At 37.1% G+C, this 16,089-nt stretch overlaps 1 protein-coding gene across 3 annotated transcripts in view; it reads right to left on the bottom strand.

Annotated features, from left to right (window-relative positions):
• Positions 1-1,721: 1,721 nt before the first annotated feature.
• TMPO (thymopoietin) overlaps positions 1,722-16,089 on the bottom strand; it is a 33,081-nt gene continuing 18,713 nt past the window's right edge. The window contains exons 4-9 of one of the 3 annotated variants that reach the window (XM_002752893.7): positions 15,840-15,937; positions 7,758-7,877; positions 7,564-7,659; positions 7,050-7,160; positions 5,946-6,034; positions 1,722-4,480 (exon numbers count right to left, since the gene is read on the bottom strand). In XM_002752893.7, the coding sequence (XP_002752939.2) occupies positions 4,195-4,480; positions 5,946-6,034; positions 7,050-7,160; positions 7,564-7,659; positions 7,758-7,877; positions 15,840-15,937 (800 nt within the window). In that variant the 3' untranslated portion in view covers positions 1,722-4,194. The remainder of the gene's footprint in view (positions 4,481-5,945; positions 6,035-7,049; positions 7,161-7,563; positions 7,660-7,757; positions 7,878-15,839; positions 15,938-16,089) is intronic. The other 2 variants (XM_035257358.3, XM_003733825.6) reach the window with 2 other exon arrangements.

Below are 16,089 nucleotides of genomic sequence, written 5' to 3'. Positions count from 1 at the left end.
TGAATACTGACAATTAAAAAAGTGTTTAACACAGATGACAAAGGTAGAGTGAGACAGCAAAAGATACTTCAAAAAAGCTGTTTGGAAGATTAAAAAAAGAGAGAGATTAGGTCTGGCATGGTGGCTCATGCTTGTAATCCTAGCACTTTGGGAGGATCAACTGAGATCAGGAGTTCAAGACCAGCCTGACCAACATGGTGAAACCCCGTCTCTACTAAAATACAAACATTAGCTGGGCGTGGTGGTGCAGCTGTAGTCCCAGCTACTCAGGAGGCTGAAATAAGAGCCTCGTTTGAATCCAGGAGGAAGAGGTTGCAGTGAGCCAAGATGGCGCCAAAGATGGCGCCACTGCACTCCAGCCTGGGCAACAGAGCAAGACTGTCCAAAAAGAAAAAGAAAAAAAGATTAAGAAACATAAAATGAATTAGCAAAATTAAAGAAGGCTTAAATTTATTATTTATTTGCTATTTTTTTTGAGATGGAGTCACTCTTTTGCCCAGGCTGGAGTGCAGTGGCATGATCTCAGCTGCTATCTCTGCCTCCCAGATTCAGGTGATTCTTCTGCCTCAGCCTCCTGAGTAGCTGTGACTGCAGGCACCCACCACCAAACTGGCTAATAAAATTGTCTTGCTATGTTGGCAAGGCTGGTCTCCAACTCCTGACCTGAGGTGATCCATCTGCCTTAGCTAATTTTGTATTCTTGGTAGAGACAAGGTTTCACCATGTTGGCCAGGCTGACCTCAGGTGATCCACCTACCTCAGACTCCCAAAGTGCTAGGATTACAGGCATGAGCCACCACACCTGGGCAGAAAGTTTAAATTTAAGTAGCCACAGAGAAAGATTAAGTGAGACCTTGCCTCAAAGAAAACAAAAACCTAGGAGTGAGCTACTTTACCCAAAAGAACCCTTTAGCGGTTCAAAACTTAAGAGATACCACCAAAGTTGCGAAAGGAGCAGGGCTGAACACAGAAAAACTGGTTTAAAGCATGTAAACAGAGAACTGGTCTTTAAGGTTCCCTCTGCGATATTATATGCAACCAGACCCATCACTTCTCAGCTGTGTGCAAACATGAAATTTCTTAACATCTCTAACCATCAATTTTCTCATTTGTAATGAAATTAAGAAAATGCCTACTCCATAGGACTATCATGAGGCTGGAGTGAAACAATACATATTAAACACACAGAAGAGTCCCTAGCACATGGTAAGTATGCAATAAAACTTACCGTTGTTTTAAGCCTTTGATGCGATTTGCTTTCTAATTAATTATGGTGTCTATACTACCTTGACAAACACTCTAAGTAAAATCACCTCTGCGGACATATGAATGATGGAGACAGAATGGCACTTTCATCTTGTGAGCACAGCTCCATGATGTATCACAGTGACACTGGCTTAATCTCAAAGCAAGACTAACAATCATAAGGGTCATAGGTAAATATAGTAAAACTTGTAGAAAAAAGGAACTAGACCGACAAGTAGCAATCACTATACCGTAGAGTGGGAGAGTGCCGTGGAGAGCTTCCTAATGTCACTCTGCGAGTATAATAGCTATGCATTGCTTACCTTTAAACAAATGAGGACCTGATTATGATTAGAAGTAAAATGTATGAACAGACTGAAATAAGAAAACCAAGTAATCCATAAGTCCCACATAAAAATTGTTATCTAGAAATCATAGTTTGTGCTATCTGAAAATCATTTGTTGCAACGACAAAATTAGAGGTTAATTACTTTTTTATTATTGAATTATATTGTAAAGTCTACATCTACAATTTAATCAGAAAGAAATGCTTTGCATTTACATCAAGGACACATTTATTCTAATGGAATAAAACAGACACACACAAAAGACCAAGTACATGTTTTTAAAATATGACTACATGTTTTACCTGGTCCTATTTTTGCTATTTGGACCATACTTTAAAGTGAATTGATCTTACATACATGTTAAGTCTGATTTATCTCCCCACATTTTTAAACACTAAATGAAGCTTCTCACAATTTCTAATCATAAACAAAAGACTGAAAACAATATGGGAAACAAAGTTTAAAAACAAAGAAAAGTTGAGTAAAAGGTGCCCCCTCTATGGCTCATCTCAAAGAAACACTTTTACTCAGAGAGGCAAACATTTCTGATATAGGAGTAAGCTTCCCACTCACTCTGTAGGACTTGTTCACTCTGCAGAAAGACCTCCAAGTCTTTCTGGTCTTAATTGCAAAGTATGTGAAAATGTGTACAAACTATATAAAAGTTAAATATCAGAACAGGGCTAACTGAAACCAAAATTGTGTGCTGGTCTAAATATACATTTTCAGCTTCTTCCTTTTTAAAGAGTATCTTTATTTCAGATGATATTTAAAAATAACTTACATTTTTAGTGTGCTTTATGGCCAATGACTGTAAAGTTGAAACTCAAATGAGTCAGTTTAAAATGTTTACGTCTTATTTAATTCTATTGAAATTTTCATCACCTACTACTTTACGTAACCAGGTAATTCATGAGGTAAATTTCAGCTTAAAAAAAAAATCAACCACAAAGAACCATTTCAAGAGTACACAAATCATAATGCCAGCTGGGCACAGTGGCTCATGCCTATAATCACAGCACTCTGGGAGGCCAAGGCGGATGGATCAATTGAGGTCAGGAGTTCAAGACCAGCCTGGCCAACATGGTAAAACCCCATCTTTACTAAAACTACAAAAATTAGCCAGGCATGGTGGCAGGCAGCTGTAATCCCAGCTACTCGGAGGCTGAGGCAGAACTGCTTAAACCCAAGAGGCAGAGGTTGGAGTGAGCTGTAATTGTGCCACTGCACTCTAGCCTGGGTGACAAATGTGAGACTTTGTCTCAAAAAATAAAAATAAAATTTAAAAATTTAAAAACAAAAAAAATCATAATGCCCACCTCTTATTCAGAGTATACAACTTTATTAACTACTGCGTATGATGTAAAATAAAAGCAAGTACTTTTTTGAGACAGTGTCTCGCTCTGTTGCCAGACTGGAGTGCAGTATCGTGATCTTGGCTCACTGCAACCTCCACCTCCTAGGTTTGAGCGATTCCCCTGCCTCAGCCTCCCAAGTAGCTGGGACTACAGGCGCACGCCACCACGCCCAGCTAATTTTTTTGTATTTTTAGTAGAGACAGGATTTCACCATTTATGGCCAGGATGGTCTCAATCTCCTGATCTCATGATCTTTCCGTAGGGGCCTCCCAACATGCTGGGATTACAGGCGTGAGCCACCATGCCCGGCCCTTTCTGTACTTTCTAATCAAATTATGCTGGGAAATACAGGGCAAAAAAAACTTGGCAAAATTTCCTTTTGGTAACTAGACAATGCAATAATGAATCTAAGTGAAACGTAAGACCAGTGTTTACAATTTCTAACTTCTAAACATACATACACTTATCCAAAACATATTTTGGTTGCAAACTGGATTGACTGATTATAGCCTTATAGCTAGCTAACAGCTTTTTAAAACATAAATAGCTAGCTAACAATTCTCTAAAATATGTGTATGTTACACTAAATGATCTCTGCTAAAAATCAATTGTATATAAATGGGTCTACTGAAGTAGGACTTTCATGATACTGTAAGTCTTAAAAAGTATGATAGGGCTGCAACAATATTATTACTATTAATAAAGGTTACAGAAGACATTATTGCTGTACTTTTCCTCATAAACACCATCAAACTTTGTTGCAGTTACACAAAGTACAACCAAGTTACTTTTCCTCTTACTGAATTTCATTGTCTCACGTTTGTAGTTTTTATTCAGCAGAGAATTCATAAAATCTTTTCTGTAAGAATTCTAAGTATTTAAATGTGTTGCTTCACATTATACTACCATGTTTTGCCCTTCTTGTTTCCCAAATACACAAAAAACAGACATTTTTAAAAAATGAAATAATATGCTCACATTAAAAAAATAAAGCCTACAAAAAGTTCCAGAGCTAAAAAAGATTATTCATATGGCACAAAGTGATCTCCTACTAGTCCAAAGTTCAAAAACATTTTAATGAAGTCCATTTATATATATTTTGTTTGCTTTTCAATGGAATACTACATTTACTGAGGCAAAATCACATTATTTTTAGTTCTTGGAGTCATCAAGTGTACACAAATGTTTTTCAACACAGTTATTAAAAATAGGAGACCAAGTTGACTGTGCCAAAGAGATACCATTCAGTTGGATTTTGTAGCGTTAACAGAAAGAAAATTAGAGAAGGGATTTACTTGGTTGGTTTCCATAGCTTGATAGACCAAAAACAAAAAAACTACCACAACAACAAACAGCAAAATTTTTATCCATACGGGAATGGAGCGTCCCTTTTTTGTCTTTTCTGACTTGACATCTGCCAAGGGAACATACTTAGGAACATATTTAGATGAAAAAGACTCCTCCATCCTGAAATCACTGAGTTCTAATGGCCGGCCTGCAGCCCCTTTGATTGGTCTGCGGCAACTAGCACTGTTGGGAGTGAAAGGAGGAAGAGAAAAATAATTTTAGATAAAGACATGATTTAGAGAAATAACATAAAATGTCATTGCCACTCCTAATTCCAAGCACATTCTCTGACATAACAGAAAATCGATATATATATAAAGCAGTGAGGTCAGTCAGCCTATTTAAAACTTCTCAACATTTTCTATTTTAAAAGTTAGATGGGCCAGGCATGGTGGCTCATGCCTGTAATCACAGCACTTTGAGAGGCTGAGGAGGGCGGGTCACCTGAGGTGAGGAGTTCAAGACCAGCCTGGCCAACACAGTGAAACCCTGTCTCTACAGAAATTAGCCAGGCTGACTGGCGGGTGCCTGTAATCCCAGCTACTCAGGAGGCTGAGGCAGGAGAATTCCTTGAACCTGGGAGGCAGAGATTATAATGAGCCGAGATTGCACGCCTGCACTCCAGTGTGGGCAATAGAGCAAAACTCCGTCTCAAAAAAAAAAAAGTTAAATGCATTCTTTATCAGAAAATAATATTCAAAACATTGATAGTCACTAAACCTGCCTTCTTAAAGGCTCTTCAAAGCTAATGTTTAGGAGTAAAGAGGAAAAACAAAACATAGTTTTGGTTGTGTTTCTTTCAGTTAAAATTTAAGATATACAGGCCAGGCACGGTGACTCAGGCCTATGATCCCAGCATTTTGGGAGGCCAAGGCAGATCATGAGGTCAGGAGTTCGAGACCAGCCTGGCCAACATGGTGAAACCCCATCTCTACTAAAAATATAAAAATTAGCTGGCTGTGGTGGCACGCACCTGTAGTCCCAGCTACTCAGGAGCTGAGGCAGGAGAACTGCTTGAACCCAAGAGGTGGAGGTTTCAGTGAGCCAAGATCATGCCACTGCACTCCAGCCTGGGTAACAGAGTAAGACTTCATCCCCAAAACAAAACAAAAACAAAGACAAAAACAAAACATATATATATATATATATGCATATAATATGTATTAAATATATATACACAAATACAGCCTTTTCAATTAGAAAAGAGAAATTTGGGGGGAAAAGTATCTCTTACTAGATTTTGTTTAGATTTTAAAATATAAATTAAGTAGTAAGTAAATGATTTACTTAAAATCCTTTTACCAAAGTTAATTTTGAAACTCATTCAACTTTCAAGGGTATTTACTGGTGGGCTTAGGGCAATTAAACTGTTCCCCCAAAAAACAGTTCATTCACTTATTTATTTAAGAGTCAGGGAGTAGATGGAGTCTCATTATGTTGCCCAGACTGGTCTCAAACTCCTGGGCTCAAGCAATCCACCTGCCTCAGTCTCTTGAGTAGCTGGGACTATAGGCATGCACTATTGTACCAGAGTCCAAAAGAACAGCTTAATTCTGGGCACAGAGGTACATTAACTTTGTGATGAAGAATTAAAAATAAAGATTCCCTACTAGAATACACCAGTATTCGTGTCAATGTATCTGAATACCTAATTCCTGTTGGTGTAGATGCTTCATAGGGGAACATTTCCTTAAGAATATCCCTTTCTACTCTTCTTTCCTCTGTTTTTTCTCCCACCTAATAAGAAACAAACAAACAATCACAAGTTAAAATTTAGTGTAAACGCAAAATAATTAAAACATAATTTTAAATAAAAGTTTTAGAGAACAAATACCCTTAAACTCTATCATTTGGCAGATTTTAAAACTGCCATTTCTAAAGTATTATCTAGGTATTCACATGTTTCCAAGGCTCTCTTCAAGTTTCTTTAATATAAAGATACCTTATCTATGTAGTTATCAGGGTGAAAAACTGCCACACATTCAAATAATTGGGGGAAAAAAATTCAGTAACCTAACACGGCAGTGTTAATTCCCTCATTGATTTTCTATGTTTTTCACTATTAAGAGTATATTGTTTCTTCATTTAAGAATTCTATAATAAAAGATAAAATTCAGAAGATACTCAATTAACATGAACCTTTAGCAAATTTTGTTTTTAAACTATAGAGTCAATGCAATATGCCCAAATTTAAAGAATACAGAATAATGTTTGGCTTGTTTTGCTATGTTTACCTTTATGTCCAGAACAAAATAATAAATGTTTCAGCTCCTTTTGTAAGGATTCATCCAAATTAATATGCACCATGCAGTTAGTACTTTCAAGCTTAATTATACAGAAGTTAATCCATTCCAGCACCACATAAAGTAACCTTAAAGTCTCTTATTTGACCCGTCAACAAAATAAAGTGTAGCCACCCTCACAGCCCAGCAGCACTTTCAAACTTGCATTCATGACAAACAGAACATATTTGTAAGCAGCACACAAATGACCACTCCCTTGAAAACTGGAGCTTAAAACGAATATAGTAGCAAGAGGAGAGTATTAGCATGTCATAATATATTAGTTATTTCTGTTTTCAATAATAAAAGTGTCCTTAAAATAATAATATATGCATATTTACACACACCACCCAATAAAGAAAGCTCTGCTCCCTCCCACTCCAAAAAAAAAAAAAAAGAAAACAAATATAAATAAATATTTCCTCTTTGAAAGATCAATGATATCATCGATCTAAATGATATTCATTTACTTCAGCTCTTGTCAATGGTTTCTTTGGTGCTCTTCTGGATATGTCTGAGAATTCAGTGATTGGCAGAATAGGAGATGCATGCTTGAAATTTCCAGTCAACCTATTGACAACCTGCCAAGATTCAAATTATTCAGACTCAGAATTATCCAAACATAACACAGACACTTAAAAAGATATTTTATCTCTGTAATATTAGAAATTTTCCCTTAGTAAAGATTTAAGCAACAGCAGCTACAAACACAACTCTGTGCTTCATATACAAAGCTCATTCTTCAAATATTTTAACAAAAATTATTCTTATACTTTCTTGTACATGAATCAGATTTCTGTACATAAATTGGATATTATAGAAAAATTCTAAAATTCAGAACTATATGGGAAAAATCAGTTTAAAACTAAAAAAAAAAAAAAAAAATGTAAATTTGAGATTTGCCAAAATTTACCACCTCCCCATTTCCAATTAAAGGGCAATTTACAAAGAAAACCACTTGTATAGTTTATGAAACATATTTACTAAGGATTCGTTGCTTGAAGCCATTATAGTTTCAGCTATGGGAGTACTCTCTGAAATTACTGCACCATCTATACGAAAATGTTCTGAAGTTTCCACCTGTTAGTTTGAAAACAAAACGAAAACAATAAATATAAAATAATACTAAAACCCTACCAATCTGAAAACCCAATTCTAAGGAATAAGCCTTGCATCACCCTTTTCCTTGGAGTTCTTCTTGACCCTCTTGTAGATTCCCTAGTTAATGCCTGCAGAGGTCCGCCTTTTGAAGATCCACTTGTCCATTCAGTCTCAGTTATTCCAGCTTGAGAATAGCTCTATTCAAGCATCAACACATTAAAAAGTCATATTCTAACATCAAATACTGTAATAAAGGCCATAATGGCACACTGAGAAGCCATAAAATAAAAGCCTCCAAATGCTGGCATTTACAAACAATGCTATGCCCTCAAAATATTCCTAAATTAATTGAACTAATATTTAGGCATCAGAAAACACTTAAGTGGTAAAATACACTAAAGAATCCATCTATAATAGCTCACAAATTATAAAAATGATGGGAAAAAACACACATCTATCATCACCAGTTCCTTTTTGACTTTTTGTTTCAGAAAACCCTTAAACGTGGGAAAATACACTAAAGAATCCACCTATATTAGCTCATAAATTATCATAAAAATGATGGGAAAAAAAGTACATCAACTATCACTGGTTCCCTTTTTGACTCATTGTTTGCTATTTGGCTCTAGAATTGGAGCTGCTACATCTGTCTAAACAAAAAGCAGACTGATCATGACTTAGAAGAAAGTCATCTATTATAAGTTAATTTCCTTTTAAAACAAAAATACAAACTTTTATAATTGTTGTTATAAGGCTCCAGGTTCGTTCCCCGGCATCTCCACCAAAAAAAAAAAACAAACTTTTATAATTGTTAGCATACACTAAACGTTATTTTCATATGGTCAGAATCATTTTAGTAGAATGAGTTTAAATTATAATCCCACATATAGCTTATTTGCATTAAAGAATTCACAGGTGTCAAACTTTTCTTGGAAATAGATAAAAAATTAGGCAGCCACAAAACTCCTGTGGTCACTCTTATAATGAATATGCAAGCCTACTGTCACTTTCAAATCTCAATGCTATCCATATGTCATTACAGAAAGATAGAAAGTAATAGCTGTTACCTTTCAATCCCAGATTAATTTCTTTTTTCTTTGAGACAGAGTTTCGCTCTTTTGCCCAGGCTGGAGTGCAGTGGTGTGATCCCGGCTCACAGCCACCTCTGGTTTCAAGAGATTCTCCTGTCTCAGCCTCCCAAGGCGCTGGCATTACAGGCGCCTGCCACCATGCCTGGCTAATTTTTGTATTTTTAGTAGAGATGGAGTTTCACCATGTTGGCCAGGCTGCTCTTGAACTCCTGACCTCGTGATCCGCTCACCTTGGTCTCCTAAAGTGCTGGGATTACAGGTGTGAGCCGCCTCGCACAGCCAATCCCAGAATAATTTCTTTCACTGATCATTCCTCATTTTAAAAAAATCCAGCAGTTCTTACATACTAATTTAAAACCCATTAAGACCAGTTCTTAAATTGTAATGTGCCTATCAATCATTTGAAGCTTTTGTTAAAATGCAGATTCTGATTCCATAGCTCTTGGGTAGTGTCTGAAATTCCAAACTCCTAGTAGCAAGGTTTTCAGTTTTGAACCCACTATTACCAGATGATTCTTTTAAATTATTTTAACTAGAGAACATCCATCAATGATTAGTATTATAGAATGTGTCTCTGTTGTCACTTCTGTTTTCAAGCTAATATTTAACCTAGATTACTAACGGATAATTTTATGTCCAAGTCAGTGTCTATGAAATTTAAAGAAACATTTTTTTAAAAACTTTAATCCTGTTATAATAGTGGTCATCCAACAAATATGCCTAAATGGCTGGAAGTAATGTTACCAAAAACAAAAAATACTACGCAAGTTACAGACATAGTCTCATAAGTCATGGTTTTGTATTTATCTATATTTGGAATTGACATTGTAAGAGTTTTGAGGACAGGTGTGGTGGCTCATGCCTGTAATCCCAGCACTTTGGGAGGCTGAGATGGGCAGATCACCTGAGGTCAGGAGTTCGAGACCAGCCTGACTAACATGGAGAAATCCCTTCTCTATTAAAAATACAAAATGATCTGGGAGTGGTGGCGCATGCCTGTAATTCCAGCTACTCGAGAGGCTGAGGCAGAAGAGTAGCTTGAACCTGGGAGGCAGAGGCTGTGGTGACCCGAGATCGTGCCATTGTACTCTAGCCTGGGAAAGTAAGAGCAAAATTCCGTCTCAAAAAAAAAAAAAAAAAGAGAGAGAGAGGAGTTTTCAGTCACAATCAGAATCTCTGGATTCCTTATCAATTAGGAAATATTTGTTGAATGCAAATTACTCCCAAAGAGAAATCTGTAAACAAATTACAGACATACATAGAGTAAGTGCTTTTTGTTTTTTTTGAGACACTCTTGCTCTGACACTCAGGCTAGGGCACAGTGGCACAATCTCAGCTCACTATAACCTCCAAACTCCAAGTTCAAGCGATTCTCCCACCTCAGCCTCCTGAGTAGCTGGAAGTACAGGCACTAGCCATCACGCCTGGTTGATTTTTTGTATTTTTAGTAGAGATGGGGTTTCACCATGTTGGCCAGGCTTGTCTTGAATTCCTGACCTTAGGTGATACACCCACTCCTCAGCCTCTCAAAGTGCTGGGATTGAGGGTGTGAGCCACTGCACCTGGCCAAAGTAAATGCTTTTTAATAGTCCAATTTCTAAATATTTGAAAGAATAGTTTTATAATTTGAGATTCTCAATCCTGTGGCACAGTATCATCAAGGAAAGCTTTAAAAAAAAAAAAATCAAATGCCCCTAACCCTACCATAACCAATTAAATCAGAATCTCTTCTAGAAGGGCCTGGGCATAGATAATTTCTAAAGCTCCTGAGATAATTAAAATCTACCTTAATCTAAATAACCCACTATCAATTTAAGTAAAACATGACCAACATGGTTATTCATACTAAATTTAAACAACAACAACAAAAAAACAGTCTCATATTCCTCCATTAAAGAACAGTACTTTCAGATACTGCTCATGGGAATGAGAAATGCTTCAACTCATATGTAGAGGAGTGTAATGGTGAAATTACCTAGCAATTTTACTTGTAGACATCCCCAAGATAAATTGGCAAAAAATATGCAATGACACATGTAAAATGCTGCTCATGGTTCTTCCTGGCATTATTCATAACAAGACAGCTGAAAAAAACTCAAATATTCACCAAATGGAGAGTGGTTAAATTACAGTACATCCATAAAATGCAACACATAAAATGCAGTTGTGCAAAGCAATAAGGAAGATGGCTATATTCTGACATGGAGTAATATCTAGGATATGTGTTTAGGTTAAAAACAGAAAAATAAAGGTACAAAGCAGGCTGCCTTTTATGTAAGGGGAAAGCATATATAAATCTATATAGTTACTTATATTTTCAAAAACAAAAATAGAAACCAAAACTTAATAAAAATGGTTATCTACAGATGGAAGGGGAAAGGATAGAAGCCAGAATTCTGACTCTACCTTACTTTGCCTACATAGAACTACATATATACAATTAAAAATTAATAAAAGAAAATACAATCCTAATATTACAGAACAAAAAACCTAACTATATATTAAGTTGGTGGCCGTATGACACAAAGAAAAAAATCCTTTCAAGTGAATTTAAGCACAGTAGTTTGACTTTACATTCTAGTGGGCTATGTCCAGACAAGGAAAACAAAATCCCAGATTGCATTTAACAGCCTTATTGTTAGTAGCAATACTGTATTATTTAGAAACACATATATGTTGTGATACTTACATAAGTAAAAATATCATTTGAAGAACCAAGATATTCAGCATAAGAGAAAAAGATACAAGTATAACACCCAAAATTAGCCTGTATCTGTAAATTTGAAATATCCCCGTGAATTAATGATTTACCAAGTACTACCTACAAAAAGACCCGGAAACAATGACAACCAGTAGTAACGAACAGGACAACACACAAACTGTTGCCTCCATATAGTATTTTCTATGAAAAGGATCAGGGTTCCTTGGAAACATGGCTGATTCCAGGTATGATACAGGAAGTATACAAGAGCCTGGGACATCTTAGTGTTCAAGAAAACAAGAAACTATCAAAGATAAATGGGGGAGGGAATTAAAAAATACAGGAACCAACTTAGTAATTCCTAATGGCTAGAGATGGCACAATGTGAACATGAAAAAAGAATAATGACGACAACTGATCATAAATTCAATACATAAAAAAACTAGAGTAATCAAAAAAAAAGAATTGGCCAGGCACAGTGGCTCATGCCTGTAACCCCAGCACTTTGGGAGGCCAAGGTGAGAGTATCACTTGAGCCCAGGAGTTTCAGACCAGTCTTGCCAACACAGCAAAACCTTCTCTCTACAAAAAATACAACAGTTAGCTAGGTATGGTGGTGTGCGCCTACGGTCCTAGCTACTTGGAAGACTGAGGCAAGAAGATCCCTTGGGCTCAAGGTTGAGGATATAGATCATGCCACTGCACTCTAGCCTGGGCAAGAGCATCTGACACACAAAATTTTTTTTATTGATCACCTTTTGAAGTGACATCAATAATTAATTTAAAAACTGACAAAAGGGAAAAGCATTTCTCCTAGTTCTCTTGTATGAATTTATTTCAAGGAAACTATGAAGTTCATAAGGAAAAATTCTTCATAGAGGAATTTCAGTAAAAGAATGAGAAAAATAAACATTTTTTTGATTAAGAGAGACTCCATCTCAAAAAAAAAAAAAGTAACGAAAGCTTACTTTTACTTACAAAATAGACCTAGGAAATAATCATCAATGGCTGTTAGAACCACTAAATGAAAGGGCAATGTGGAACTTTACAATGGATGGATTAGGCTTTCAACATCTAAACCAATTCTAATTTTGGCATAATCAAAAAGACGCTCTATACCTCCTGAAACGATGTAATAGGAGGGCCACAGCATCATTTATTAAGTATTCTTGTGAAAGCAACTGAACGCGGATCTGAACAACCCTCTGGATCTGTGCCATCCAACATGTTAGGCACTAGCCACATGTGGCCATTTAAATAAAAATTTAAAAAGTTTCTCAGCCACACTAGCCACCATTCAAGTAGTCAACAGCTAGTGGCTACTGTAACGGATAGCACAGATACAAAACATTTCTATCACAGAAAGGTCTACTGCATAGCTCACTACAGGTCTAACCCACTCTACAGAAATGAAGCGCAGAGAAAATCAAATTAAATGACATAAAGAAGCAACGTGCCAAATCCAGAATGTTGGGAAATTCTCTAACGACCTAGTTTTAACAACCTAGTTTCTTCACCAAATAAATGGAGGGAAGAGAAACAGTTACAGTGGTAAGAGTTACAGATTTGATTAAAATTAGATTAAAACAACTAAAAATCAAACATGATATGTGGCTCCTGTTTGGATCCTGATTTGAACAACATAATCATAAATGACACATTTATGAAACTAGAGAAATTTGAACACGAATTAGATATGAATAAACTAATTTTATTAGGTGTGATATTGACATTGTTACTGGAACAGCACTTTCAGAGATATATGCTAAAATACTGACTTTTTAATATGTGAACCAATATGTCAGAGATTACTTCAATATATTCCAAAAAAAAGCAAAACAAAAAAATCAAAAGCAATTTAAGACAGGGCACGGTGGCTCATGCTTATAATCTTAGCACTCTGGGAAGCCAAGGCATGGATCACTTGAGGTTAGGAGTTCTTGAGATCAACTTGGCCAGCGTGGTGAAACCCCATCTCTAATAAAAATACAAAAAAACTAGCCAGGTGTGGTGGTGCATGCCTGCAATCTCAATTGAGTAGGACGCTGAGGTAAGAGAATTGGTTGAACCTGGGAGGCAGAGGTTTCAAGTGAGCCAAGATCGCACCATTGTACTCTAGCCTGGGCAACAGAGGGAGATTCCATCTCAAAAAAAAAAAGTAATGAAAGCTGGAGGGTGTAAGATGATGAAACAAAACTGACGAAACACTGATAACTGACAACTGTAGCACAGCTGTAACTGGAAGGTCATTAACTCTTCCCTCCACTCTTCTACATGTTTTAAATTTTCTGCATTAAAGCCACTGTCTAATTCTGCCTGTCATCTAAACCAACACTCCTTTGACTATTTTGCCCCTCAGTTTAGATTCCCCCAGCTCAATTATCCCTTAGACCATCTTTATTTTATTTATTTATTTACTTTTTTTTTGAGACGGCGTTTCGCTCGTTACCCAGGCTGGAGTGCAATGGCGCGATCGCGGCTCATTGTAACCTCCGCCTCCTGGGTTCAGGCAATTCTCCTGCCTCAGCCTCCTGAGCAGCTGGAATTACAGGCACGCATCACCATGCCCAGCTAATTTTTTGTATTTTTAGTAGAGATGGGGTTTCACCATTTTGACCAGGATGGTCTCGATCTGTTGACCCCGTGATCCACCCGCCTCGGCCTCCCAAAGTGCTGGGATTACCGGCTTGAGTCACCACGCCCGGCTATTTATTCTTGAGATGGAGTTTCGCTTGTCACACAGACTGGAGTACTGTGGGGCTATCTCGGCTCACTGTAAAATCTACCTCCTAGGTTCAAGCAATCCTCCTGCCTCAGCCTCCCAAGTAGCTGGATTACAGGCCCCTGCCATGTTGGGCAGGCTGGTCTTGAACTCCTGACCTCAGGTGATCCACCCACCTGGCCTAGACCATCTTTAATACCTAGACCATCTTTAACACCATGCCCCCTCCCCTTCTTTTAACCTATTATATGATCAGTCACATACTCTTGCTAGCACCATATCATCTTGCCTTCAAACTTTGGACCAAAATTTTCCATGCTTCTCTGTTTCAGTGTCCTTCACCAGATTTTCCTAAGTTCTCTTGTTCTGTTATTTCCTTATTCTTCAACATGCTCCTGAAGCTCTTTGTTAGGAACTACTACATAAAAGGGCAGTAAAATGTGTATTCCAGTATTTGGTTCTATGTTAAACAAAATCTTCATTCATTCAATGCTCTGTACATTCTTGTCACTAAACTCATTTCCAAAAAATCGTTCTGAAATTCAACTTATCAACTAAAGCAAATGAAGGGAAAGATTTGGCTTAAGGAGTCAAGAATAATTCCTCTAAGGATTTGATTTTAAAATGGCAAACAGGCCAGGTGTGGTGGCTCACACCTGTAATCCAAGCACTCTGGGAAGCTGAGGTGGGTGGATCACCTGAGGTCAGGAGTTCAAGACCAGCCTGGCCAACATGGTGACCATTTCTACTAAAAATACAAAGATCAGCTGGGGGTGGTGGCATGTGTCTGTAATCCCAGCTACTGGGGAGGCTAAGACAGGAGAATCACTTGCTGAGGGAAAGGGGAGGATGTGGTGGACGGAGGTTGCAGTAAGCAGGGATCACACCACTGTACTACAGCCTGGGCGACAAGAGCAAAACTCTGTCTCAGAAAGTGAAAAAAAAAAAAGACAAACAGGAGATGGAAAGGATAAATAACCAACTAGGCAGATCTTTGTGCTAGATATAGTAGGGGTAAATTACTCTAGGAATAGCTGTCTTATAAAGCATTAGCCAAATTAACGCTGGGTTAGTCAACAATTGGTTCTCTGTTCATTTACACCTATGCTTATTTTTCCCTTAAGTTTCTCAAATTTTAGTTCTGAAAAACTGAATTGCCTCTCCCACAATAAAAAAGGCAAATTTTCATCTGAAATTAGGAAAGAAAACTGTGGTCTTAGGACCTGACTAGCTTCAGAGTTTAGGGAAGAATCACAGAAGACAAGACAGGCACATAAAATCAAAGTGAGAAATCTAGAGACAAAGACACAAATATAATACCTTTCCATTGCCTTTTAAAGAAACTGTGTCAAAAGTACCTAGATATTTCCACCTTTTAAAATATTTCTTCAAGATGCAGTATAAATGCCTTTGAACTACGCTTAGCACAGACTCACAGATGAGACATATATTAAAAACTTGCTTTTGCTGTAATCAAAGGCTACACTACTGACCAAACTCACAAAGTTGGGATTTCTAATATCATTTAACAACAAAATTAAGTTTATTTAGTGTGCTGGAATCTGGGTGTCAACCCTTAAAGGCTAAAAATTAGTGTTGTCAGATTATTTATACTTGTACATGGTGATCATAAAACTAAAGATACCTGGTTGTGCTCAACTCTTCTTTGCTTGAGTGTTACTGGAGTCTTTGCTCTGCCCTTTAGTGGTTCTCTCTTCTCAAGCTTGAGCTCTATTTTAGAGTCTGGAAATAACATTGGAGAAACCATTACTCTCTGGAAACACAATAAATGATAATGTATTCCTAATATTAATCTGGAACCCTGGTTTTAGGCACATTAAAAGGTAAAAAACAAGTCTACTGGTAATACCTCACTAGTCAAAATTGTCTAACTG

Source organism: Callithrix jacchus, chromosome 9, assembly GCF_049354715.1.
Source record: "Callithrix jacchus isolate 240 chromosome 9, calJac240_pri, whole genome shotgun sequence".
Taxonomy (NCBI): Eukaryota; Metazoa; Chordata; class Mammalia; order Primates; family Cebidae; genus Callithrix; species Callithrix jacchus.
The sequence above is the reverse complement of the archived record's forward strand: the minus strand, read 5'-3'. Positions and strand labels throughout refer to the sequence as shown.